The sequence below is a fragment of the Dipteris shenzhenensis genome, chromosome 28 (genome assembly GCF_047967505.1).
Source record: "Dipteris shenzhenensis isolate YYH24624 ecotype China chromosome 28, Dip_SZ_1.0, whole genome shotgun sequence".
NCBI classification, from domain to species: domain Eukaryota; kingdom Viridiplantae; phylum Streptophyta; class Polypodiopsida; order Gleicheniales; family Dipteridaceae; genus Dipteris; species Dipteris shenzhenensis.
Window position 1 is genome coordinate 17,405,282 of NC_141623.1, and position 27,301 is coordinate 17,432,582.

General features: G+C 42.9%; 1 protein-coding gene across 1 annotated transcript; it reads right to left on the reverse strand.

The window, feature by feature from the left end:
* Positions 1–2,363: 2,363 nt before the first annotated feature.
* On the reverse strand, positions 2,364–27,072 carry LOC147883260 (putative GTP-binding protein OBGC2). Its single transcript, XM_087400106.1, has 10 exons — positions 26,481–27,072; positions 17,965–18,414; positions 17,656–17,750; positions 17,007–17,093; positions 13,103–13,180; positions 9,818–10,018; positions 8,224–8,331; positions 8,016–8,090; positions 7,515–7,765; positions 2,364–2,667 (listed from the first exon to the last, which is right to left on the reverse strand). Exons 1-10 carry the CDS (start codon positions 26,635–26,637, stop codon positions 2,529–2,531), a joined length of 1,641 nt encoding a protein of 546 aa, XP_087256232.1. The 5' UTR covers positions 26,638–27,072; the 3' UTR covers positions 2,364–2,528.
* Between the last annotated feature and the right edge of the window lie 229 nt (positions 27,073–27,301).

Genomic DNA, 27,301 nt, shown 5'->3' on the forward strand with positions numbered 1-27,301 from the left:
ATAAATATTCAGAATACTAACATGGCCAAGAAAAAGCTTAGTCGATGGTATCATCAACCAAGCCTTTGCTTAGTCATCTAAATACTAAGAATTGAGTGCTTTGTAATGAAATTATCGACCCAGTGCTCACTAGGTTGATGAGTCATTGATTGACCAAGTGTGTGGTCAATTAACATCATCGACCTAGTGAGCACTAGGTCGATGATATCATCATCCAAACAAGTACTTAGTTAATGATACTATTGACCAAGTAGTCATTAGGCCAATTATATCATTGGCTTAGCTACAAACAAAGTAATATGATTGATTCATGATTCTAATGAGTTACTTGACATGGATTCGGTGAGGTTAGTGAAAAGAATGACCTATAGTACTAAGAGACACAAAAGCGATAATTGACCCCAATTAAGAAGGCTACCCAACTTTATAGACTTTGCCTTATTGGACATAGGAGAGCCAGATACATTTGAAGTAGCAAAGTGAGACCCAAACTTGGATGAGGCCATGAAGATGAAGATGGAATCCATACTTCAAGAATCATACTTGGGACATATTGACCAAGCCTACAAAAAGATAAGGTCATAAGAACCGAATGGGTCTTCAAAGTTACGTACAAGTTTGATAGCTCACTCGACAAGAAGAAGGCTAGACCAATAGCTAAAGGATACACTCTAGTGGAAGGATTTAACTATCAAGAAACTTTTGCTTCAACAACAAGACTGACAGCCATCAAGATAATTGTTGCTATCTGCACATGACAAAGGGCTAGTACTCCAGATGGATGAGAAGTTAGCCTTTCTGAATGGGAAGCTTAAGGAAGAAGTGCATGTGGAATGAGGTTCAAGGCTCTAACTTTAGGTGACAAGGTACGCAAACCATAGAAGGCACTCTATGGGAAGAACCAAGTCCCAAGGGCTCGGGGCACCACGATATTTCAAATAGATTCAAGCGGTCCAAAGTTCTTTAGACACCAACTCTACATCTCTTTTGGGAAGCAAGCAAGAGAGTCATGCTTAATCTTTATGTTGACGATCTAATCCTTATAGGTAATCAAGAAGAGAAGATAAAAAAGATCCACAGACTCTTGAAGACAGAGTTCAACATGGCAAACCTTGGATTATTGCATTACTTTCTCGGGATTAAAGTGCTCCAAGGCAAGAATGGAAATCACAACAGGCACCTAGAGATTCTGGAGCCTTACCAGATGGAGTGCAGACCGGCAGCAATGCCAATGTAGGTAAAGGCAAAGCTATCCAAGGAAGACTTATCTTCACTAACGAACATCACAGAATATTGGAGGTTGATTGGTAGGCTCATTTCTCTCTCCAATACCAGACCTGACATCACCTATACAGTTGGGGTCTTGAGTAAATTTTCATTAGAACCAAGGAAGAATAATGGCAGCATGAGTTTTCAGGTGCATTAAGGGAATTGGGAGTAGGGCATCAATTACAGCTCAAAAAATTTGCTTAGCGATTGTTGTGACTCAAATAGGAGATTTGGACACCTAGAGGTCTATTTCTAGATTTTTGTTTTCTATTGGCAAGTAGCTTTGTCTCATGGTTGAGCAAAAAGTAACATACTGTTGCACTCTCTTTGACAGAGGCATTGTATTGAGCTCTTTGCATTGTGACATGCAAAGTAGTATGTCTCAAGTGGATCCGAAATAACATGGGTTGCGGACAGGATGACTTGACCATCCTACATTTGTGACTACATAACCATTGCAAAGAACCGATCGTTTGATACTCCAGCAAGCATATGGAAGTACAATACCACGTTGTTCAGGAAAATATCAGTACCAAATAGATCAGACTTCTATATTGTTCGACCAAGGCTACTGACATCCAATAGAGGAGAGTGATTCTACTCGTGGTGGAGTTTCATTTCCAGCCTGTTTTGGGTTGTGTTTATACAGATCTGCATTCTCTCTCTCTCTCATATGTGAACTTTCCTTGGATAAAGATTGCTTCCACTTTGGACATGCCATGCATGGTGAATTGAATTCTCCATCGCCTCCCCTTCCACCTCTCCAAATTTCACCCACCAATGAATAAATAGGACTTTTTTCGCTCTACAAAACGGAGGCTCTTAACTCCTGGAAAGCAAATAAGAATTAGAAGTAACTTAAGTCAAACTGAGTTATTTTTTCTCTTCCTTTTGCTTCCTTTAATTTTGGGTGCGTGGGGAAGAAAAAGGAATGACTAGCAGCCATAGTGTCAAACAAATTCTCAGTAATGTCAACGTTACTATACAGTAAATTTGAAGAGCAGTATTGAACTAATTAGAAAGCCTCAAAAGGCAGAATCGTCAGCTCTTCTTGTAAGAACATGGCCAACCATTTGATGAATTTTCAGCAGTTATAATAATTGACTACTCTTAGATTTTATAATTTAACACATATTACTCATTATACATAGACAATATCTTAACAAAGGACACATTTGCATAGCAAAGATTGCAGTGTTTTAATTGGTAAAGCACTTCTCTGCATTGCATACAATTTTGAACAAAATGGTTAACTTCATTTACATCTCCCATCGTGGTTGATTGTACATCTCGCGCCTCAAATGCAACTTCTTTTCTATAGATTTCTCAGACCTAGAATCTGTACCTTGTAGCATCGATCTTATGGTCTTCAACAAATTTTCTATGCCAAGTCCTTGCCTGCAATTATCAGAATCAAGAAATCATTATATATACAAATATGGTTCCATATCCATGCAAAGTTCTCAGTTATATACATCGAAGCGCACCATTTCTGCATCACTTAATTGTATTAATAAGGTGTCTATATAACAAAGCTTTGATGTGGGTTTCTGCACTTCTTAGACCCCTTTGTTTAGCCCATCCAGTCAGAGAAAACTTGCAGCTGAGCAAAATGGTGTATGTTCTATACTAGGCCTCCTTCCTTCTCCCTCTTATTATTGAGGCCTGTTAATACATAGTTCCTTCTTACTTTCCTAGATTACTCAGGTGCTGCCTCTGCCACCAAAAGGCCTATGTCAAACTCCACATTTGCATATGACGTCAACAGTATTACCTGGTGCCCTTTATCATACTCTTGATTCACCTGTTGTTGAATGTGTTCTATAACAAGCATTGTAGGTAGGCATGGAAGCAAACAGGAAAGAAGACATAGGACAATGTCTACTAGAAAACATTTAAAAGTGTGTGTGACTCCTACTCTAATTAATACAATCAGGCTTATATCGGTTTCAGGCTATATCTCCTCAGCCATTAGGCTTCCCTCCTTTGCTCCACCTGCATTCCCCCATGTTACAGCCTCCCTTTATCCCGCCGGAATCCGAGAAAGAGCCTTGGTGAATATGTCTGCAGCATTTTCTTTTATTGGGCAATAGGTGAGCTTTTTCAGTTCGTCCATTATCAGCTCTCTAACAAAGTGGTGGTGAACATTGATGTGTTTCGTTCGTGCATGAAACACCGGGTTCTTTGCAATCGCAATGCATCTTTGATTCTTGCAAAGAACAGAAGATCTCCACCACTTCTTGTAGAACCTCCACGCCTTCAAGGATCCATTGAGCCATAAGGGCTCGCTTGATGCCATGCAGGACGCTTTGTACTCCACCTCCATGGATGAATGAGTGACTCTTAGTTGCTTCTTACTGAGCCAAGAAATGACCACTAACCCAAGTAGAAAATAGTAGCCAACTTTTACCTTCCTTATCTTTTTGTTGAGATCCCAAGTCAAGATGAGATCATCTTACCATAATTCTATTGTCCCCCTTTGAATGGAGCGACAGGTTTGCATCTGACAAACTTCGACAAAGACCAATTCGTGAGAGGTAGTCATCAATGCATTGCTACCAAGCTTGGCGGGCATTTTTCAGCCTGTGGAGAGCCTTCTTGAGTCTGCACACCATGGTACTCTTGGTCTGAATGCCCTGTGGCTCTTCCACATGGTATTTCTCCAAGTCTCTATTGAGATATGCAAATTTCATTCATATAATAGATGTGCCCTTGTATTTAGCAGCCATTGCAATCATTGTCCAAATAGTCTCCATGCAAGCCGTCGATGCAAAGGTCTCATCATAATCAAGCTCTTCTGCCTGTGAATATCCTTTGGCCAACAATGTTGCCTTGTACTTGTTGAGAGTACCATCAGACTTGTACTTAGCTTTTAGATCCACTTGGTTCCAATCTATGGTTAAGGGGAAAAAAACTCAATGAGGACAAAAGTACTCCTAATCTTATTACTAACCTAACATTGACCACTGCCTTAATATTTCCAACACCCCCCTGCAGTGACAATGTCCTAGTGTACAAGGTGTGATCCCAATCATCAAATAGAAACAAGTTTAAAGTGTTGTCGAACTTTTCTTGAGTTAGTGCCTTGGTGAACAGATCAGCCACATTTTGATGTTTGGGGCAGATGATTAGGATGACCTCCCCTACATGTTACCACTCTTTGACATAGTGATAGTGAATTTCAATGTGTTTCGTACGGCCATGAAATATAAGAATTCGTGCTACTACAACAGATGTCTAATCGTCAATGAGAATTGCAGTAGGAGATCTACGAGCAATCGTCGCAACCAAACACATTTAATTGTTGTTGTGAGGTTGCCCTGCGCTTGGCTTCACAAGAGGAGATAGCAACCGTTGATTGTTTCTTACTCAACCATGACATGCATGAATGTTCCAAAAAGAAACAGTTTCCATTGAGTGACTGTCGAGAACTGGGAGTCACAATTCCTGGGAAATAACAATCCAAATGATCGTGTGCCTTGCGAGTAGAGGAAAACATGTTTGACAGCCCGCCAATGAAGTTTCCTTAGGCTGTGCATTAAACTTGCTCAACTAGGACATTGAATCTGAATATCTGGCCTAGTATTGCATAAGTAGATGAGGCACCAACAACTTGACTACAGATAGTGGAATCAAACGGTTCACTATCATTATTAATGGATAACTTCAGCCTTGGCTCCATCGCAGTAGAAAGGGCTTGTAGTCCTAAAACTTGAACCGCTCTAACAGTTTATATATGTGCTTTGACTGTGTCATAACAATGCCAAAATCATATTACACGTAAACAACATAGATGATTGCAGGCTACCTCACCACCCAACCATGACGTCCGTGAGGAAAACACTCGAGAATTGGGGCGTACCCTCCGAGCCACGAGCTGAGCTGCTCGCACATCTCCCAACCAGAGCCCAACCCGCCTGGCGTCCCATTACCACCATGAAGTGCCCAAGGGCCTCAGATCATCTTCTAGGTCTTGGGCTATGCTAGGAGTCCACAACACAATGCAGGATCTAGACCAGCAAGGAAGAGCTGAGCTTGCTCTACCTTGCGCAATGAAAAATGATCCCTTGGTCTCCTTATATAGGCCTGAGCCCAGTGCATCTAAAAATAGCAGAAACCGTAATTTGATTTGCCTAGCCCCAAGCCACCCTAGGCTTCCTGAGCTAGTCATGTGCACCTAAAGCAAACATCAGATACGGTCCACGCACATGTGGTACCTATGACTTTCTACTATGATAATTCAAGATTCTTGCTAGGGAGTATGGAGTGCATCTCAATCCTATGGGCTCCTTCAATGTGAGTGCGCTATTGAATCCTAAAATGCATTTGATTCTTGAACATCATTCATGTCATGGACTACCAAGATGGCTTTGCCTTTTTGAGTCTAATGGCTTCAATATCTCTTGGGAGCACCTAAGTAGTTCCAAGGTCATCAACGGATGCATCAAACTCCTTTAGAGTTCTCATGTACCATTGTTTCTATTGGAACATCCATAAGAAAACATGAAAAAGAGGTTGGTAAGAAGCTGGTTTTGTACTTGAGGAGGATGAAAGTTTACATGTCCAGAGACCAAACATGTAGAGGAATATTGTGGTTATGAGTCAATAGAATAGTGAATTGGAGATCTAGATTGAGCAAAGACTTTCAAGATAAGATTCAGAAGGCCCAGTTTTTGAATGCAGAAGTGGTCCAAGAGAAAGTAACTAGTCCTTGCATCTTTTCCATGTGCATACTGGAAGTTCTATTGCAAAGGGCCTAACATACACAGTGACAATATCAAAGTTCCCATGTTGCTCTTGCAAATGTTGTAGCTACTCCTACGGTCATTGTGGCTACTTCTACAGTCATTGTGGCTTTATCTCCTTGGATTTCTTCTCTTATACTTCATCTTTGTTGCCCACCTTTATTCGGCTATAAGAATGACAACCATCATCACGGTTCTTGCACTTATGAGTGCCTCACAAATGGCCAATATAGTCTGATAGATGTGAATACATCTTGAGTGAATGGACAACTAGAAGAGAAGAGGAAATACATCTGGGACACCCTCTATAGTTTCGAGTTCTAGAAGACAAGGTACGTAGACCCTACAAGGCCTTGAGGGCACATTAGATGCTAACGTTTCTCTTTTTGAAAGGTGAAAGAGTTGTATTGATTTTTTACGTTGTTGATTTGACTCTAGTGGGACCGTCAGGAGGATCATACCGTTATGATTGAGCTATGCCTATCCCTCCTATGCTCTCCTCTATGCTTGTATGATGTGATCTCTCTGTCTCTGGGCCTCAAGAAGGAAAGTGGCCACACGCCATCGATCAAGATGTGCTAGGAACTCTCTAAGTAAGTCAAAACAGCTACTGAATAGACGATAATGTCATCCACGGATCTCATAGTACACCAGGCATCTGGATGCAACGTGATCCTCTCTCTCAATCTTCTGCATTTCACATAGAGTACAGAACCGTCTCTCCCATAGGATGCCTTCAACCGTCTTGCCTCGCCTCGTAACTTGTGTGAAGACACCCAGAACTGACCAAACAAGATTCTCAGTGCATATGGTAGATGAATCTAGGTATAGCCCAGCGGTTTGGTAAACCACTCCTCTGAGATCTGTAAGCAATGATCTTTGTAGAAGCTGAGTTTAACCGAACGCTCAGTACATACTAACCGAGTCCAATATTTGTGGAGCTGCAAGAGATTCTCTCTGATGACCTGATTCACGTCTTGGTAAGTGAGCAAAATGGAGGAGCCTCAAGACTATGCTGAGAGGGGCCTTGCAGAGTTGGCATTAGTCTGTCCATATTTGAGATCTTGTTTGTTCATCTTCATCGTCTTCAAATTTGTGAGTTGCTCTTGAGTTTCAGTAAACTATATATTAAAATATATTTTATTTGACAATATTTTAGACTAGTTATTAATTAACGTTTAAAATGACCTAGTGTTACTAACCTTAACGTTATGAACTAACCTAAACATTTAGAACTAACCTAACCATTATAAACCAACCTAAACTACAACACTTGAAGTCTACAAATTTATTGCTAGAATAAGAGAAGATAGACCCAATATTAAACAATTGATGAAAACCATTCATGTACATATCCTTAAAAGATGGATAAGTTAAAGATGCTCTAAGAAGATTAGCATACCAAAATAAACATTTAGAACAAAACCTGCCTAGGCAATCATGTGTAGTACGGTGTGACCTGCTAGGGCAACAACAACAAAAAGTGATGTTCACACTTACAAAGCACTGATCCCAAGAACTGCTGCGGCACCAGGAAAGTTGTCAAGGCTCCTCTCTTGATCAGGAAACAACTCGATTCCATGACTTGAACGTGTTTCAGATGTGCATATTGACTCCTCTGTCTGATCGACATCTTTATCTACTTGTTTGTTACTTGAAAATGGTTCACTATCCAATGGAGTTAAAAGGCTATTTGCTTGGGCACCGATTTGAACAATCTGCTCTCTAATTGATTCAAACCTTTCTTTTGCCTGCATTTGCACATTGAGAAGCCAGATTGTTAAATCTAAACTATGAGCACGAGTCTATCTCACAATATCATGGTTCGATCAATGGTCACTCTAAAACAAAGTTCCTCCCAGCATAAAAGAGCTTAAGCTTTAAAAATGGCATTGTGTAAATCAGCAAACAGTAGAATCATCCCTGCCAAATGTCACCCCATATCTACCACTTGGATTTTAAAAAGCTTCTACATATAAGGTAAGTGCTAATAGGACATACCTCAGGAATATCCAGCTTGTTCAATACAACAATATGAGGCCGACGAAGGTAATCAGGATTGTACATAAGCAGCTCCTACAGGTTTTGATAGATTTGTTAATCAATGTGGGGAAAGATAGCATTTTAGACAACGTACAAAAGAGAAGCTTCAATATTAGGATTTAGATTAATGAAAGCAAGTGGCAATAAGAAAACAAGAGCAACCTACTTCACGGAGTATTTTATAATCCTTTAGTGGGTCCTCTACAGAAGCATCCACAACATGAATCACCATCTTTGTTCTTCTCAAGTGCCTAAGAAACATCCTTCCAAGGCCCTGCAATATGCACATAGCAATATGTGAAAACGCTTTCAGAAAGGTGTTAATTCTGACCTTGTTGATTTAAAAACCAGAGCTCATCACAAGCTTTTTTTCATTGTTTAATCATCCATCTAGAGCAATCGTATGATTTGGCACTTGAACTTTTCATGTATTGTGATTCTAAACTATATGTATCCTTCCTAATTCTTTTGAGATGACTGATGCTAAACAAAGCCCTATTTTATACTTTACGCAATTTGCTATTTTCCTGATTTCATTCCATAGAGCCAGTCAAAGAAAATTAAAACTCCACGGCAGTGAAATGTTTTTACACCACTAACCTGCAAATCTTACACCTTCAATGTGATCTTCAGGATATACAAATTTGTGGCTGTCCACACAGCAGCTAAATAGTGATGTCAAGCCTTACTAATAAGTGTGACAAAGCGGGGAATCAGGCTGCCGAGGTAGCAGGATAATTCGGGATTGAATTTGGTAAAAGAAAGGAAAAAAGGACATGCAAGCTGGAGATTATACCAATCAACCTTCGTGGCATCATACCACGCCTTAATGTGACCTTTCCACTCTCCCTAATCTACTTCAGCCTCCCTTGCTCCTGACTCGATCATCCTCGTCCATGACCAGGTCTGCGTTGACCTCTTTTTGATGAGATGCGGCGACACAGAGAGACCTTGTTGCAGCAGATCAAACAGCAAGAGACAATCCAGCACAGCAACATGTCCCCAACCTCTATGCCTTCGAGTCAGCTCCAAAACACATTGAGTTAGAGGAGGAGGAGATGGCCGACATGAGGGCAGCATAAATCAGCAAGAAGACATGGCGCCGAGCGGTGGAGCTTTTGCCTGCCTGCATGCCCTTCTTGGAGGGCTATTTTCTACTGCATAGTGCTGGCTACTGATCTGCTGCCATGTCTCTTGAGGCTGGATCTTGTCCTGGCTAGGAATTGGCGGCAGCTGAGGCTGCCCTGTGGTCTCAAGTAGATAGCCATGGGCAGCTGGATGCCTGTGACACCCACCAACTCTAACAGCACCCAATGGTGGGTGTTATGAAATGTTGAAAGGTGACATTATCATTCCCATGTGAGAAAAGAGAAAGATAAGGTCCTTTTTAATGTTTACCATGCGACATTTACAAACCCCTCTAATAATGCACATGATCAATCTCTTAGTAGTCAAACTGAACACATTACGACAAACTCGAAGGGGCCTTGTTAGTTTGAAAAAAATGTTGAAGCAGGGCCCCCTGAAATAAGCTTCAGTTTTCTTTAGATCCAACATGAAGTTGTTTTCTTTCTTATAATTTAAACCCCTGTGATATAGCATTCACTTTTCTATCACTGCCTTTGTGTACAGTTGTATAATGTAGTGTTAGCATTTCCAACATTGCAATCTTAAAATTGTGCCTCTTGAAAGAATCATTACACAAAGTAAATTGATACCTTTCCTCAAACCTTTTTATGTTTTTTGAATGTAGCACTGACCTTACCAAGGTGTGCATCCTTAATTAGCCCTGGCAGATCTGCCATCGTTGGGCCTTTTGCAAACCCTCCATCCTCCGTCTCAGGATCACCATCAAGGTGCCCAAGATTCGGAATCAATGTTGTGAAGGGATATTCTGCAATTTCTGGCTTCGCCCTAGTGACAGCAGCTAAGAGAGACGACTTTCCTGCATTTGGTAACCCCTGCGATAAGACAATTAGTTACAAAACCGTGTCGCCTTTTCATCAAACAGAATTGCACTCAAACCTATGAAAACTTTATATAGAAACAATCAAGAAAGTCACATCGATCAGGATCTCATTCTCCTCTTTATCGAATTGACAACTAAGGAAGTACAGAACAAACACCGCCTCAGTCTTACATTGATAAGCTCCTTTCATACAGTCTTTCATCTCCATTTATTGCAACTGTACTCACCCCTTTGGGCAGACATAATAAAAATTATTTCTCCTCTTCGCAGGCCCCCTATATTCCCCAGTTCTTGCACTTAACCCACCACTTCCACTTGTGTTTATGAGTGTATCAGTTTGAGTCAGCCGTTAGTAGAAGAGAGAGTGAGTTAGTCTTCTCCCTGCTACACTTTACACTTGGTACCATTTGTCACGTGATTCTTCTTTCCCTGAACTATTATAGGTTGCTATATCCATCATGGATGAACATGTGTAACCATGATTTAGTTTTCAAGAAGTGTCACCAAAAAAAGCATGGGCAAAACGCGTGGAAACGTTTCTAGGTCGCCAAAACAGGCGAAACACTAGTACATTGAGAAAAATTGTTAGAGTTGAGGGCATCTCAGGTGTAGATCTAGTGAGAGAGGGCCTCTATTGTGGGTGTGCACGCCCCCTTTCAGGCTCTGTTAGGGAGAGAGTAGAGGGTAGGCACATTTGAGTGGGCTGCTAGGGGCACCCTAGGTGCCCTGGCAGGCCCTTTATAGGGGCTGGTCTGGCCTGGGACAGCCTACCAGCTGATCGGCCCTAGGTCGGCTACTAGGGTCGGCCATTTCAGGCCCCCCAGTCAACCTACAGGCTGCCCTATTTATAGGGCTTTCTCCCCCCCTTTTTGGCATCACTTGGAGCAGTTCCCTTTCCCTCTTTTGGGGTGTTCCCCTTTGCTATACACACAGTTTTCTTTGCCTCTCTCTCTCTCTCTCTCTCTCTCTCTCTCTGCTACATGCTTCCGCACATTTCACACTCTCATAGAAATGTCCTGGTACAAGTGTTGTCACCTGTATCTTGACTGTTTTGAGAAAGAAAGAAAGTTTATTAAAGTTTTTGGAAGACCAATGGGTCTATAAAACTCTGAAAATCCTGGTACAAACAAGCTGAGAGGGTGGAGCTACTAAACGAGCATCCACACCAATGCTGAATGCAAAAAATGCAAAATCATAGTACTAAGTACAACATAGTCATGTCAGTGGTCGACTACATATCAATATCATCATCATCATCATCATCATCAGGAAGGGTGGATGAGATGCAATGGAGGTTTGAAATCGGTGATAGAGTGTTGTGGGCTGCTCATAGGTGTGACCCTGTGACGTCTCCTGGTCATAGCTCTGCACCTAACAAGGGCTACAGTAACCCCTGTCGACCGGGCTCCAACTCTGAACAAAGAGGGGTTATCCCCAAGTGTAATCTGCACGTCAACCTTTGCCTGAGCTGTCGAGTCACTGGCTTTGGGTCACGATCACATGGAGGCCTCGTATCGTGTGGGTCCGTGTGATCTGGCTGGAAGAACTCCGTGATAGAGCTCTGAGAGGAATCTACCAAGGAAGAAGTCTGCTCCTGTCTCCATGATTGAAGTAGCCTCTTGCGGTGCCTAACTACCTCATGAATGAAAGCCACCAAGCATCTTTGGTCTGGATAGGAGAGGAATCAGGACAAAACCCCAGAGCTCTCTTTGAAGAGATAGCAAAAAAGCCCTCAGTGTGTATGTGTGTATCTAAGAGCTCTTTTGAGAGAGAGAGAGAGAGAGAGAGAGAGAGAGAACCTGGAGATAATTATTTAGGTTTCATATATAATTTATATAAAATACATTTTTTACAACCAAAAGTCTTTTTTCAATGGTCTAGCGGCTAGCCCTTCCCCAATCTCTCAAACCGTTCTAATACCTGCTACTGTAGTAGTGAAGCTAACACATAGACATCAAAAGTGTTGATGAATCCCGACCTAGCCAACCGAGATATAGTTTGGTCTCATCTTTTGGGATCCGTAGAAAACCAAGGGCGTTCCCCCACTTGATAAAGCCCTTTGTATCTGTGAGAAAGCCAACTGACTTGTTGTAGTTAATCCTCGATCCATAATCTAGGCAATAGACATCTAATCTTGTCTCACCCTTCCAAGGCTATCAGTTGAACCCTCCACAAAGAGGGCAAACTCCAAGTCATTAATCCCCTTCTCCTACTCAAGAAAGAAAATCCCAAGCAATCGTGCCTCTTGTGATTAAAAAGGCCTCCACGACAAACGGAAACAATAAGGACCAACGGACAGCCCTATTGTACTGAGCCTATAGGAGACAAGGTATCCCCGTTGTGACCTGCATTGAACAGTTGGCTAGGCTATCCACATGCAGCATAAAGGAATCACTAATCCATCATCTGGGAAATCCAACCGTTGTCGCAGGTACCCGTAAAGACGCCCCAATCCACTCTGTCATAACCTTGAAATCCAAGAGAAGCATGCATCTTTTGTTTGACATTCATGTCCTTGGAACTACTTGGAGATTCCATAGTCTTACCCCTTCATTAGTAATAGGGGATGATCCTCCCCCGGCAAAGGGAGGGACCAAAGGGCAATTAGGAGCACAGCCTGTCCCTTCTGTGATTTGCTTGGAAGCCTCTTGGCTATGCTTCTTATAGATGCAGCGGAGACACTACAGGGAATCACTCAGTAGCTGTTAAACCACTTCTCCAATTGATTGATTATGCCTGGGCCATATAAGTTAGTTTGGAAGCTGCAAACCGCCGCTGAAGTCTTTCCATTCGGAGAGAAGAAACAACGCATGCAGAGCCATCAAGTGAAAATTTCCCCATGTAGCAAGGAAAGAATGAGATGACAGACAATTGCATAACTGAGCCAATAGAGCCCACAACTCCGTATAAAGGTCATATTCCAGTCAAAATAACCTCTCTAGGGATTCATTGAAAGCTAAGAAGCAGAATTTTTTCCCAGAGTAAATTATTTCAACCAATCTTTAATTCAAACAATACACCTTTTCTGCAATGTACAGAAGTCTAAGGCAAGAATTCTAAGAAGTATGGACCATACCACAAGGCCCACGTCTGCCACAACTCGAAGTGTTAGCTCTAGAGCTACTTCCTCTCCTGGAGCACCTAAAACCAATGCCTGTAAAAACAAAAGCAACAATCATTATGTCTCTGAAAGCGTAATCATGTGTTTAAATTATTTAACAAAACAAAACCACAGTAAGAAGTAAAAATAGTTTGTTGATATGTCTGCCCTGCCACTGCTAATCGCCCCATTTTCCCCTAGAGCTGCCAGCCTTACTTCCCTTCTCTTCTCATTCCCCCTATTGCCTTCTATCCACTTTGATTATTTCTTGGCCATTTCTAGAAGAGACAATTCTTCTCTTTGCTCTCCTTTTCAATATCAAACTACAACAGCATCTTCAGCTCCATCCTTTTTTACCCCTTTTGTCCTTGAAAGCATTGCACCCTGCATGACTTTATTCCTACTGTTTATGCCCTTATCTATTAACAAGGACAGCCTACTTTCAAATGTCTTCTACATCCCTATGACTTTCCATATTTTTGCAGTACAGAAACATTTCCTTCTCTACCCAACCAAACGAAACACCCCCCCCCCTCCCCCGAGGGAAAAGAACCCCTTTGTTCAAAGTTCCCTAATTATTCTTCATCTTTGACATGTACTCTATATGCAGTCTAAATATCCACGAATACCATCCTTTTGACCTTTTTATTCCACCCTATTTTCTAGTTTGATTGTTTCCTTTCCTTTCCATGCAGAGTTGAAATTTATACATGCAATCTAGTTGTGACTATTTTATGCCTCCCCTTTTCTCCATGCCTTGGCCAACTAAACCCTAGCTGCATCACCACATTCATAATTCATTTTCTTCCTTTTCTCTCCCTAACCATGCTCGAATCAATAGGTATGTTTTTCCTTGAGCACAGTAACATACTGTGAGAAGTGCAGCGGAAATGAACGGATGAGAGAGAGAGAAAGAGAGAGAGCAATAGCACACCTCACACACACACACTGGGAAGGAGAGAAAGGAGAGAGAGGCACAGGAGAACTGCAATTGATCTCTAGAGAAAACCAAGCTTCAACTGGGGGAAAACCTTGGAACCAACGGGCTGCTCGAGAGCTCAGACAAACAGCTCAACAACCATGAACAAACGAAGGCACAGAGAGTGGATGAAATGCACCAAACCTCTGCCCTAGGACTTCTCTACAGGGCAGGCACAGCTACTCCAGAAACTCCTCAACTGAGCTGGCTATGCTGCTCCACTGGATGCTCTAAAGAGGGCTGAAGGGGGGCCTATATATAGCCCCGCCCCCCAGCCCCTCCATGGCCGACCAGCTCATCAGGAAGCCAACTCCCTAGGCGCCTCTGAAGGTGCTGGGAGCACAACATGCCTCCACATGGCCAGCCAAAATGGCATGAATACGGGCCAGCACGGGGTGAACACCTATCCTCACGGGGGCCGTGCACACCCACAGCTCAAGCCCTCGCTCATCTACGCTAGCCTCTCACTCGGCAAGCACACCCACAAGCAAGGCCCTCTCTCTCTACATGGTGACATCAGGAGATGACGTCTAACACACACAAGAGGTGACCAGGCATCTTTCTACTACACCTCACCTCTATGGAGACCACCTAGACACTACTTCAGCAAAGCCATTCAGACCTTGTTGGAGCACAGCTGGTCTTTGTCTCCCTTGGGTACCATGAATTCACCGCCCAAAACATGGGAATAAAGCACCACACCCCTTGTTTTTTACTAATTCATTGGTACCAAGATATTCTGGAACAATCTTGGAGCTCCCCCCCCACTTTAGAGTTCAAAAACTGACAATGGATTTCGACATAGAGTTCAACAACATAAATAAATCTAATTTTCAAAAATCGGTAGAGAATAGTGATGGCACACAATCACCCAGATCTAGAGGAAAACAAAACCCATGCAAGATTAAAACTGGTAAGAACCGCAAAGAATCAATTATCAGAAAATGAAGCTTCTCTACATTCGTGCATATCAAAATTTAAAATTAAACAGCATCAACAACTTGCAAAATCCAATGATGGATGAGGAAACAAATAAGAAAAGCTCTAGGGGGCAAAAGCTGCAAGCAAACTAGCATGTAGCCTCCAAGTCCAATTGCAATTGAAGAAGTAATGCCAAGGACAGGGAGGGAGAACAAACATAATCTATATTAATCTGGGAAAATGCTCAAACTCATCACATAAAAAATCGCAATTCCAAGGAGAGGTCTTTGGAGCAGGCTGTAAAAGGAAAAATGACAATAGAAGCACTGACACAGCAAGATCTGTCTGCTTTTACATTCACAAGGGTAGATCTCAATGGCAGGCATGTACCACTACAAACAAAATGGAATTTGACCTAGCAAAGAGTAAGGCATGTGACTGAGTCTATAGACACTTTTCTCTCGTTCCCCAACACACCAGAACTCACCCACAAATAGCACTACAGGTGTTAGTTATTCAAAATGACACAGAAAGTCGCAAAGAAAAGTCATGGATACGTGAGCAATAGATATACATGCTGTTGCTGCTCCTGCGAGCCCTCCTCCACCCACCATAGCCTACCTCCCTACTCCCCTCACCCGCCTCACCTGCGACCTCGCCTCGCCCGCCCTCCCCTCGCCTCGCCTTGCGCCCTCCCCTCACCCCGCCTGCGCCCTCGCTTCGGCCGCCTCACCCGCCCTCGCCTCGCCTCACCCGCAGAAGCCTTTAGTTGAAAAGCTTCTTGGTACAACTTTAGAATTGGGGCAGTACTCGGAGAAAGAAAAGAAAGAAAGAAAGAAAGTCTATTAACGTCCACGGAAGACCAAGAAGTCTATGGGACAACATGAAAACCAATTAGTACATCAGCTTAGGGAGGGTAGCTGCATAAAGCAGCTCCATTTATTTAGGGTACCTACATTATGACTTGGAGAAAAAGTCTGCGTCTACCCACTTGTTGGCGATTCAAGGGCAGGCTGTTGCCTGATTTTGGAGGCTTGGTGCAGCCTGGAACAGTTCCAGGGCTGCGATTTGCAGGCTAGAAGAGAAGGGCAGATGTGAATTTTGAAAAACAGGCTATAGGGAGGCTTGCCCTGGGGCCTGGATGCTTCAGGGTTGATTGGGCAGGGCAGACCTGTGACCTGTCCCACAGAGGACAGCCATGGTGCTGGCTATCCCTTGGGCCACAAAAGGGCATTTCAGGGGGCAGATGAGGCAGTCCATGGAGGCCTACATTTAGGCAGGCATACAGCCCAGACATTGACAGAAATGGAGCAGGCCTGAGGGGGTTATAGGCCCCCAAAGCCTGCCCTGATCGGCCAGTTCAAAGACTGGGTCGGCAGATTTACAGACCAGTCAGTCTGTTACAGACTGGATTGTCCAGTCTGCGGGAGCATTTCAGCCCCTATAAAAGGCCCCATTCAGGGCCACATGGGTCATTCAGTCCAACACTTGCAGGCTCCAGTTCAGCCACTCTAAAGGCACTGGAGCAAGCAGATCTAGGTAGCAGCAAGGTGCAGAGAATCCATATATTGGACCAGCCCTCAAATGTGCTTCCAAGCACAAGAGAAGGTGGAGCCAAGGGTACTGGTACATGATTTCAAACACCATGAAAATGTAAACAAACCACACCATACAATACACACATGACCGATGGGGTCCAAATGAGGCCCATATCCTCTCCCTTGCCCAATCCCAGAATATTTCTAGCTTCAGTTCTAAAATAAGAGATATAGGATTTATAACTCGTGGACAAATTTCTAAAACCGTAACTTCTGTAAAGTATACAATATATAGCAATCTAGTAGTAGAGATTCAATTACAAAAGTTCACTGACCAAGTAGAGGATCCTAAGGAGAGTATCTTGAGTATCCAAGAATTCCCTAGTGTCAGGGGGGAAGTGAAAGCACACCTACACCAGCTTTATAAAAGGCTTGCAAATACCTTATCATCTGGGTCCTTCATTGTTGGAGCATCTACTTTCGGGCGCAGATGACCTTTGTTGCTTTTTGGAATCTCCATCATGCTTATCTGTAAAAGGTATAAGAAACAACTGTTGCTTTGCATTTGTGATACCGGATTTTATAACTGCAATTGTCCCAACACATAACCCAATGCAGTCATAAGATCCCAACTTTAAATCATAGATCTTTCTCAAAACAAATGAGAAGAAATTACAAACTGACCTCTATATCAAATTGAGGGCAAGGCTACTGGGCAGACAACTACTTCTCACAAAACTTGACTTAATAACTTACAGAAAATAGATGCAAAATAGTTTCCAAACATCAGTTTTAAATATTCTATGACGCTTGAGACAGCATGAATCCTCTCCAAACAAAGAGGCTCTGAACTTCATTTAAAACTAGTTGTTCAAGCGAAAGACACAAAACGAGATGCATTCCAAATCATAAAGCTCACTGTACTCTTGTCAAAATGCTTCTTTGTAACAACAGGCTTTGTACAAAACTCTCCCACTTGCCATTTCAGCCCCTTTTTGGCCTCCTATTATATTCCATTTTTCTTCCCTTCTTGACCCAGAAATAGAAAAGGGTGTCAAGTGCTTCTAAAGTGATATAGCGATCTGCCTTACCCCACCTCGCCCTCCTCGAGCAACAAGTACTTTGTCACCGGGATGCACAAGATCAGCTAACAGTTTCCCTCCTCTCTTGCGCTTTACCACAGTCCCTGCAAACCCAAGTCCCACCATGAAACTAGAAAAACTTAAAACTATCTTTAATTAAAGGAAAAACAGATCCATTTGCAGAAAATATCTCAATGTAGAGTTATTTGATTTTTGTCGCCCAAGCAACTTAAGCCTCTCCTTAGCCACCACAAATTTGTTTATTTGAGGATTCCGTGATCTTTAAAAGTAGCTTTAAGCAGAACAGACGGTCCTTACCAACAGGCACAGCAATGCGCAATGTTGAAGCAGAAGTACCATCCTCAATGGAGCCTGTGAGATAGCCCATGGCATCCACATTGCCTCCTCGTTTTGCATAATACCTTCTTTTTTTGTGATAGTCAAGTAGTGTATCTGCGCTTTCATCGGCATAGATGACGACATCACCACCATGGCCACCCATAGGTAATATCAGAGACCCATCTGTGTTTTTTCTCAATTTCTTCTTTTTAAATTGTTCATCTTTATCCTTCTTTTTCACTTGAGCTTTTCCTGCAGCTGGAGGGCGAGGCACGCTAAGCACGGCTCCATGACCTCCATCTCCAGAGCGCACAGTTATACCAACCTGGTCGAAATATTTGTGAGGCTCTCTTGCAAGATTGGGAGGTGTTCCCGTGTCTGACTGTGCAAGTTGGGTAATGGCACAATGAATAATTGCTGGCCTTTTACCTACCTTCATCCAAAGGGTATTGATTTAAGCATAAGCATAGTGCCAAAAGCAATTTGCATTAAGATAACACCCACTCAACATTTCGCTTGACAAAAAGGAAGTTACAAGTCTTGTCACCTATGAGCAGATGTTTATCTAGAGCACTTTACCAAAGGATCTTTAAACAGAAAGAGAACCCAGAAAGGAGCATAGCAAAAGGTTGGTGCATGAGCCATTGTTCTACATAACAAATACCTTGCATAACAAAATCGGATAGCTCCATCCTTATGCATGATCATAAAGAATTGCAGGTTATAGGGAATATGGGTACCAATTTAAAAAAGAATAGCCAAAAAAGCATTACAAAAATTACCCAATAATTGGACCTTACATTCTTTGTCTCATACATATTGGAAGAAGCATTCCAAAACGAGAGGGCATGCCTAATCAAGGATGTAAATTCAATGCTCCCAAAATCCTACGAGCACATTTGTCTTCCCAAAATTATGCAAACAATTAAGTGACATGTATTTCCTCACCCTTTCAAAGGTAAAAATGTTAAGTGTTTAGAAGAGCCCTAAGTGACATGTGGTAATGAGATCATATTAAATATGTGTTTATTTAGATGATGATGGGGATATGCAACAAGAAGCAGCAAAAAGAGGTGACGCTCAAGACATAGACAATAAGAACCTAAACAAGCCACAAAGTTCACATATCAAGGCAGTCATCTAATACCTTATAAGAGAAGGAATTGGGTTAAAGAAGAATGAACATAATAGTGAAGTCTATGGAGGATAATGTTGTTATAAAATTCAACTAAACAATTTGAAATTAGTCATAGTAATTTTCTATCATATTCCTATAGCTATATCAAAGGTCCTTCTCTTATTCCATCTTATTCTCACAACATCATTTTGAAAGTGTTAGGAGCTTTGTATTTGTGTTCCCTTTTGCCTGCTTGATCTATATATATCTTCTTAAGACTAGAACATATCCAATCTTACAAATTTGGATTTTTGTAAGACCAACGAAAGAACAATATGTGAGAGAGGGCGGAGCCCCGATCTACTCCAATCACATGAGGATTCCCTCTGCCTTATTACTTCAGACACAAAAAGTTCTGGTAATCAAAGACTCAACTCAAGTCTTGTGCCCTTGTTCAAAAAGACAATGGTATCTACCATGGATCTCATTCTATCTGGGCATCTCAGCAATACATCCTCCTCTATCTCCACCTCCTGCATGTCGCACAAGGGCAGAGCCTCATGATGGCATCACGTGGCCTCAATCTCTCGCCTATTCAAAGTGGAATCGGTGCAATGATGTCTTGAGCTGGCCCATAGTCATTCAAAGAGAGTGTAATAGGTGATCTACGGGTATCATAATGATGGAGAAACCATCTTTACTCAAGTGAAGAAAATAGTCTCCATAGAATGCCATTTTGGTGGAATGATGATGTTGGATATATATAAGCTTCCTTGGGAGGACAGTGAGACATGACCTATAGGACCTACCAAGAAGACTACATAATGATCAGAGGGTTCAATTCTTACGCATTTTGCCATGATTTCTTGTCTATGCTCAAATAAGAGACATAAAATGGTACCTAGGAGACATGGATTTCTACGGCTGATCTCAAGAAGTGGGAATATTTTGGTACATTGGGGTAATCAATGCTGGAAAATGCACTCGAATGTCGACATAGGCTCAGCATGTGAGTGTAAATGTTCCTCATCTTCAATGTCATGCCCTTCACATAATGTGCATACTCCATCTTTTTTTTCCAGACCACTCCATGATCCGGTTTCAATGGCCCAAATCATGGGAGCAAGTGCGAAGAAGTGTGATAGCTTGCCTTGCATTGGGTGGCATGGGAACGACAATATGTGGTTGAGTGCGCCCTAATGTTGCTTTATATCTCTCCCAACACATGGGATTGATGGAGTGCAATAACGCTTTACTCTGCTATTCTTTGCATCCTCTTCCCATTTTAGCTCAAGCGCATCCACAACATACAACTCAATATCCACAACTAGCATATCGTCTAATGGAAAATCTAGTAGTTCCTCCACATTCCAGCTCTTGAACCATTTTCAAATGTCTTGTACCCAATTAGTAGCGAGAATCTTGCTTTTGTTTGTCTTTTGTACCTTGCAAGTTGCAATTCAAACGTATTGTGGTAGATGAGGCATTTCCCTTCTCTTAGCCTTCGTCACATATTTGTACACCCTCATGATGGCTTCCATTTCAACGGGTCATATGAGAACATTTTTTGCACTTTCTCAATGTCATCCAAGAGGTTTTTAGAGGCAGTGGCCAAGCCCCAAGTTAGCCGACTTGGGCCTGGTAAAAACTGACCAGCAAACTGCTTCCGTCCCGACCTCAAACAGCTTATCTGTCCGACCCCGATCTGCCCTAATCTCCTGCACTATGTGCACAACCCTTCTCCAGACTTAGGCGACTCTGTCCCGGCCTGATCCTGGTCACCCCGCACTGCCAAATCAAGCTCTGCCTGCTGCAGAAGGTCCACACAGACTGTCCCATGCATCATGGGTCTGTTCCAGGCCACGAATCAGGCCGTGCAGGTGTTGTTGTCGTAACACGTCATTGCGGCAGTTCCAGGCAGGACTCCACATGTTGCTGATGTCCGATTCACCTTCAAACTATTGCAGACCTAACCTATCCAATTATGCCGACACCTAGCACTCTCAATGACATGAATATGTGCCAATAACTGATCTCTGGGTAGATCCTTGGTAAAAAATGTCTTAAAGGTTATCCTCCCTTGGGCAGTACAGCAGCTCCACAATCTCGTTCTGGATCAGCTCATGGATAAAATGATACTTGACCTCAATATGCTTCGTCTTAGCATGAAACACGAGGTTCTTCGCAATTGCTATACAACTAATGTTGTCGCACATAACAACTGTTACCTGCTCCTAAAGTACTCCCATGTCTTCCAGTATCCATCGGAGCCAGAGAGACTCGCATGCTGCTTGACATGCCGCCCTATATTCCACCTCTGTAGAAGACAATGCAATGGTAGGTTGCTTCTTGCTTAGCCATGAAATGGCCCCTCCAAGCAGTATTCTGAAGTAGAACGTCGTATGTCCCAATCTCCAGCCCAATCCGAGTCACACAACCCTTTGAGCTTGACTCCGAAAGCAGTAGGTAATTCCATAACCGGATGTTCCCTTGAGGTACCTTAAAACTCAAGACCCTGGTTTAAAAGTACAACAGACTACCAACCATCCTCCAGTAAATTGCTGCATCAACAAGCTGAGTTTTGTTTTCGTTACTCAGCTTCAGCTCAACCTCCATTGGAGTTGGGGCAGCCTTGCATTCCTGCATGTGCAACCTGTTAAGCACTTTTTCGTCACCGATGATGGGCTGCCAATGCTATCACTGTGTGGATTGAAGTTATTGTTGCTATGGGAGCGAATATACCATAATCCACCCCCTCCGCCTGTGCATTTTTCTTTACTACCAATCTAGCCTTGTATTTATCCAAGTGCCATTAGATTTATACTTATCTGCACAGACAACCTTGAAATTCGGAGGTCACGAGGCAAGGGCTTTCTTTAAAAAAAAAGCTCTTTGGACAGGGAACAAGGTGTCCTTGAAGGTACCCTAAAACCCTAAAACTATGAAGAAAAGAAATTACAGCAAGTCCTTTTCTCTCTTTTATTGGTAAAAGGAAAGAATGGAAGGGGAGGGGAGATATAATAATGAACTTGTCCCTTTTCCTCCATTACCAAAAGGAAAGAGAGAAAGACACCATCACCTCCTCCTTGAGAGGGTAGATTAGGTGAGACTTATACACATCTTGATTATGATAACCCACGAATAGAATGACCTTTGTCTTTCCAACAAGAACATCTTGATACAGAGTTCTACTTTGGAAATGAGTCCACCCAAGAGCAAAAATGAGGCCAATGAGTTTATGCCTGCCAAACTCTTGCTATCACGGGGCCTTGTGGAAGGCTTCAGTTTGCATGAGTTCTGGATGAAATGGCATATCTCGCGGGCCTGTTCCAGGGCACGAGCCAGTCCATGCAGGTGCTGCTGTCCTGCCATCGCGGCAGCTCCAGGCAGGAGTCCACATGTAGCTGATCTCAAATTTGCCTTCAGACTTGTACAGACCTAACCTATCCAGGTATGCCCACACCTAGTGCCCTGACCCCTTGTCCTCATTCAGGGGCTCACAAGTGGGTCAGTCACACTTCCAACAGCACTAAAGTGTCCAGCCTTGGTGTGTCATCTTTGTGCCCAACCCTGCTCCAGACTTAGGTGTCTCTGTCCTGGCCTGATCCTGGTCACTCCGCTCTGTCAAATCAAGCTCCGTCTGCTTCATATACCTAGATGAATCCAGGAACATTCCCAAACTCATCCTCTAAAAACACAACATAGTGCAGTTTCAATCTCATGATAGTCACTCACAAGGTTGAAAACCATAAACTCCATCATGCATAGCAGGGACTAGCTACTATGACATCCCCACTGACGTCATCAACGCCCAACAGTGGGTGTAGACCATAGTATAAAAATATGCTCTCACACATACAGATCCACACACCCACACATACTTGAGCATCCATTTATACAAAGTCTTCGTACTGAGTTTCTATCGGCACTCCGGAGGTGAAGGGCAGACTCAGCCATGATGAAGGCTAGCACTAAAGGAGAAGGGTAATCAAAAGGTAGTCCAAAATCTCTTCATTCAAGCTACAACTGCTTGTGAAGTCTAAACATTTTCATTTTAGTCTCTCCCCAACGAGCATCTAAATCTAAATCTAGCTGATAGGGCAACGCACTATTTAAGATAGAAAGAATTATCACAATACCAGCAGGCCGCAACTTGGACAAAAACTTCACAAGGTAAAATTTGCATGTCCGCTAATACGGCAGAAGCATATACCTAGATAAATCCAGGAACATTCCCACATTCATCCTCTAAAAACAGAACATGGTGCAGTTTCAATCTCACGATAGTCACTCACAAGGTTGAAAACCATAAACTCCATCATGCATAGCAAGGACTAGCTACTATGACATCCCCACTGACGTCATCAGCGCCCAACAGTGGGTGTAGACCATAGTATAAAATAATGCTCTCACACATACAGATCCACACACCCACACATACTTGAGCATCCATTTATACAAAGTCTTTGTACTGAGGTTCTGTCGGCACTCCGGAGGTGAAGGGCAGACTCAGCCATGATGAAGGCTAGCACTAAAGGAGAAGGCTAATCAAAAGGTAGTCCAAAATCTCTTCATTCAAGCTACAACTGCTTGTGAAGTCTAAACATTTTCATTTTAGTCTCTCCCCAACGAGCATCTAAATCTAAGTGTAGTTGATAGGGCAACGCACCATTTAAGATAGAAAGAATTATCACAATACCAGCAGGCCGCAACTTGGACGAAAACTTCACAAGGTGAAATTTGCATGTCCGCTAATACGGCAGAAGCATATACCTAGATGAATCCAGGAACATTCCCAAACTCATCCTCTAAAAACACAACATAGTGCAGTTTCAATCTCATGATAGTCACTCACAAGGTTGAAAACCATAAACTCCATCCTGCATAGCAGGGACTAGCTACTATGACATCCCCACTGACGTCATCAACGCCCAACAGTGGGTGTAGACCATAGTATAAAAATATCCTCTCACACATACAGATCCACACACCCTAACATACTTGAGCATCCATTTATACAAAGTCTTCGTACTGAGTTCTGTCGACACTCCGGAGGTGAAGGGCAGACTTAGCCATGATGAAGGCTAGCACTAAAGGAGAAGGTTAATCAAAAGGTCCAAAATCTCTTCATTCAAGCTACAACTGCTTGTGAAGTCTAAACATTTTCATTTTAGTCTCTCCCCAACGAGCATCTAAATCTAAATCTAGCTGATAGGGCAACGCACCATTTAAGATAGAAAGAATTATCACAATACCAGCAGGCCGCAACTTGGACGAAAACTTCACAAGGTGAAATTTGCATGTCCGCTAATACGGCAGAAGCATATACCTAGATGAATCCAGGAACATTTCCAAATTCATCCTCTAAAAACAACATAGCGCAGTTTCAATCTCATGATAGTCACTCATAAGGTTGAAAACCATAAACTCCATCATGCATAGCAGGGACTAGCTACTATGACATCCCCACTGACGTCATCAGCACCCAACAGTGGGTGTAGACCATAGTATAAAAATATGCTCTCACACATACAAATCCACACACCCACACATACTTGAGCATCCATTTATACAAAGTCTTCGTACTGAGTTTCTGTCGGCACTCCGGAGGTGAAGGGCAGACTCAGCCATGATGAAGGCTAGCACTAAAGGAGAAGGCTAATCAAAAGGTAGTCCAAAATCTCTTCATTCAAGCTACAACTGCTTGTGAAGTCTAAACATTTTCATTTTAGTCTCTCCCCAACGAGCATCTAAATCTAAATCTAGCTAATAGGGCAACGCACCATTTAAGATAGAAAGAATTATCACAATACCAGCAGGCCGCAACTTGGACGAAAACTTGACAAGGTGAAATTTGCATGTCCGCTAATACGGCAGAAGCATATACCTAGATGAATCTAGGAACATTCCAAACTCATCCTCTAAAAACACAACATAGTGCAGTTTCAATCTCATGATAGTCACTCACAAGGTTGAAAACCATAAACTCCATCATGCTTCAGAAGGTCCACGCAGACTGTCCCATGCATTGCGGTCCTGTTCCAGGCCATGAACGAGTCCATACAGGTGCTGCTGTCCTGCCACATATCATCGCGGCAGATCCAGGCAGGACTCCACATGTTGCTGATCTCTGATTCACCTTCAGACTTGTGCAGACCTCACCAATCCAGGCATGCTATACACCTAGTGCCCTGGCCCCTTATCCTCCTCATTTATTGGCTCGCAAGTGACACTTCCAACAGCACTAAGGTGTCCAACCTCGGTATGCCATCCTTGTAGGAAGCTTGAGTTACATTTAGATTCGAACATGTTGTAGCTGGTCCATCCCGTGGTGTTCTATTCATGCACTCAATAATGTACCTGCACTGAAGATACACAAGTCCACTAAATGTACACTTATCATAGGTCGCCTCTGATTATTGGATGGAAATATTGCAACGTCTCACAAAGTGATCAATGGACATATGAGGTCAACTAGTGGTCCGTGCATACCAGCATATCTCGTCCCGGTAGCAAACTCATTGCATGGACAATGAGAGAGCACTCCGTGGAAAACTTTGATACCTTCAACTGTCCGGCCATATTTCCTAACCCAAATGAAATATCCATGTGTAGGCGCCCTGTTGCAAGCTTAGCCACATCTCTTTCCTCGGATCATGTGTGATAATATTATGACCTACGACCACTCAAATCTAGCCTCAAATCTACCCCAAAAATGCACCTGCATATAGTGCTTCTGGTTTGACTAGAAAGTCAAAGAGGAGGGATTTTGTGTTGGCATGCTGAAGGTGAGTAGCAGCATTGACTCTAAATCTCGCCAATGATGCATGTCCTTTGGTTAATTCCTTGTTCTTGTGGTGTATAGGTAGTCAAATCCTCCATTCGGACCGGCTCCTCATATAAGACTCGTTCACCAATCGACTTATGTAAACCATAAAACCCAGGTCAATCTAAATGCACCGTTATATTTTGAATGCATCAATGCACTTGAACATTGCCTTTTCAAAGGAAAATTGGCCTGACGGTGTGTCATTGCCAGTGACCAGGTTTGGAAAAGAGCAAGCCAAAGGGAGGAAGGAAGAGAGAGGGTCGAGAAGTTGAACGGAAAATCACCCAAGTATATGCGCTTTTGTATCAATTGATAGGCAACCAACGCCTTAAATCCGCAATAACAGTGAGGGACTCTAATTGTCGGGGAGAAGAATCATTATCTTTTTAACGCACAGTGACCGATACCTTTGTCTGGCAAAGGCGAGGTTTGCATGCGGAATGCAGCAATCACAGTGGCCTATAAATAAGGATGTTTTTGTAACGACAACAGTAATATATATTCGGACAAATTAATCCAAACATTGAGTCAGGGCAAAGTGTGCTCCACCTGTGGAGAAACGATCCTTAAAACAAAATTCGGAGCATTTCGCTACTCTGCATCCAAAGAGAAGCAGAGGAGAGGAACATGCGACACCATGCAACTCGGATTGTGCAGAAGAAAATCGGGCGGGCGACAAGAAAGAGGAGGCAGGTACGGAGAGCATGCTGGACACGCTGTCCCAGCTGATGTTCTTCGCAAACAAATCCAAATCTCTTCTGTTCTCCTAAGGCTGAGGCGCAAAGGCAAATGGGTTCTTGTGTCTGTGCTTCAATCAATCGGCATCTCTTCAGTTGTCGCTGTGGCGCAATGGCAAATGGGTTCTTGTTTCTGTTCTTCTTCTTCTTACAAAGATGATAAGCCCAAGGTTTCGTCAGCTCCTGCTGCTGCTGCTTCCTCACCAACAGAGAAATCAATCGGCATCCCTTACAACTTCTCTCCCGCTTCGATACTCCATCTCTGTGCTTGTATCAAGCTCATTTTGTTGTGCCTGTAGATGAGCTTGTCGAATCAAGGAGCTTTGCCAAAATTCTTGAGCTTATATTTTCTGTAATCAACACCAGAAAACTTTTTCCTCCACACCTTGGGGTTTCAACATTTTTACGTTTTTCCTTTAAATTTTTGCACATCTCGCATTATCAATTAGGCCGCTTACACACCGTCGCCCGGCGCACACGTCGTGCGGCGTAATTGGGGGTCTAGGTTGTGCCCAAGGGTACCCCCCAAACCTTCTACAAATTGTCTGGTGATGATGTGGCACACTCTCCATCCTGCAGTCCGAGTCCAATCCCGCTTTGCTACTTGCTATGAGCCACTTAAGAAGGAGGGGT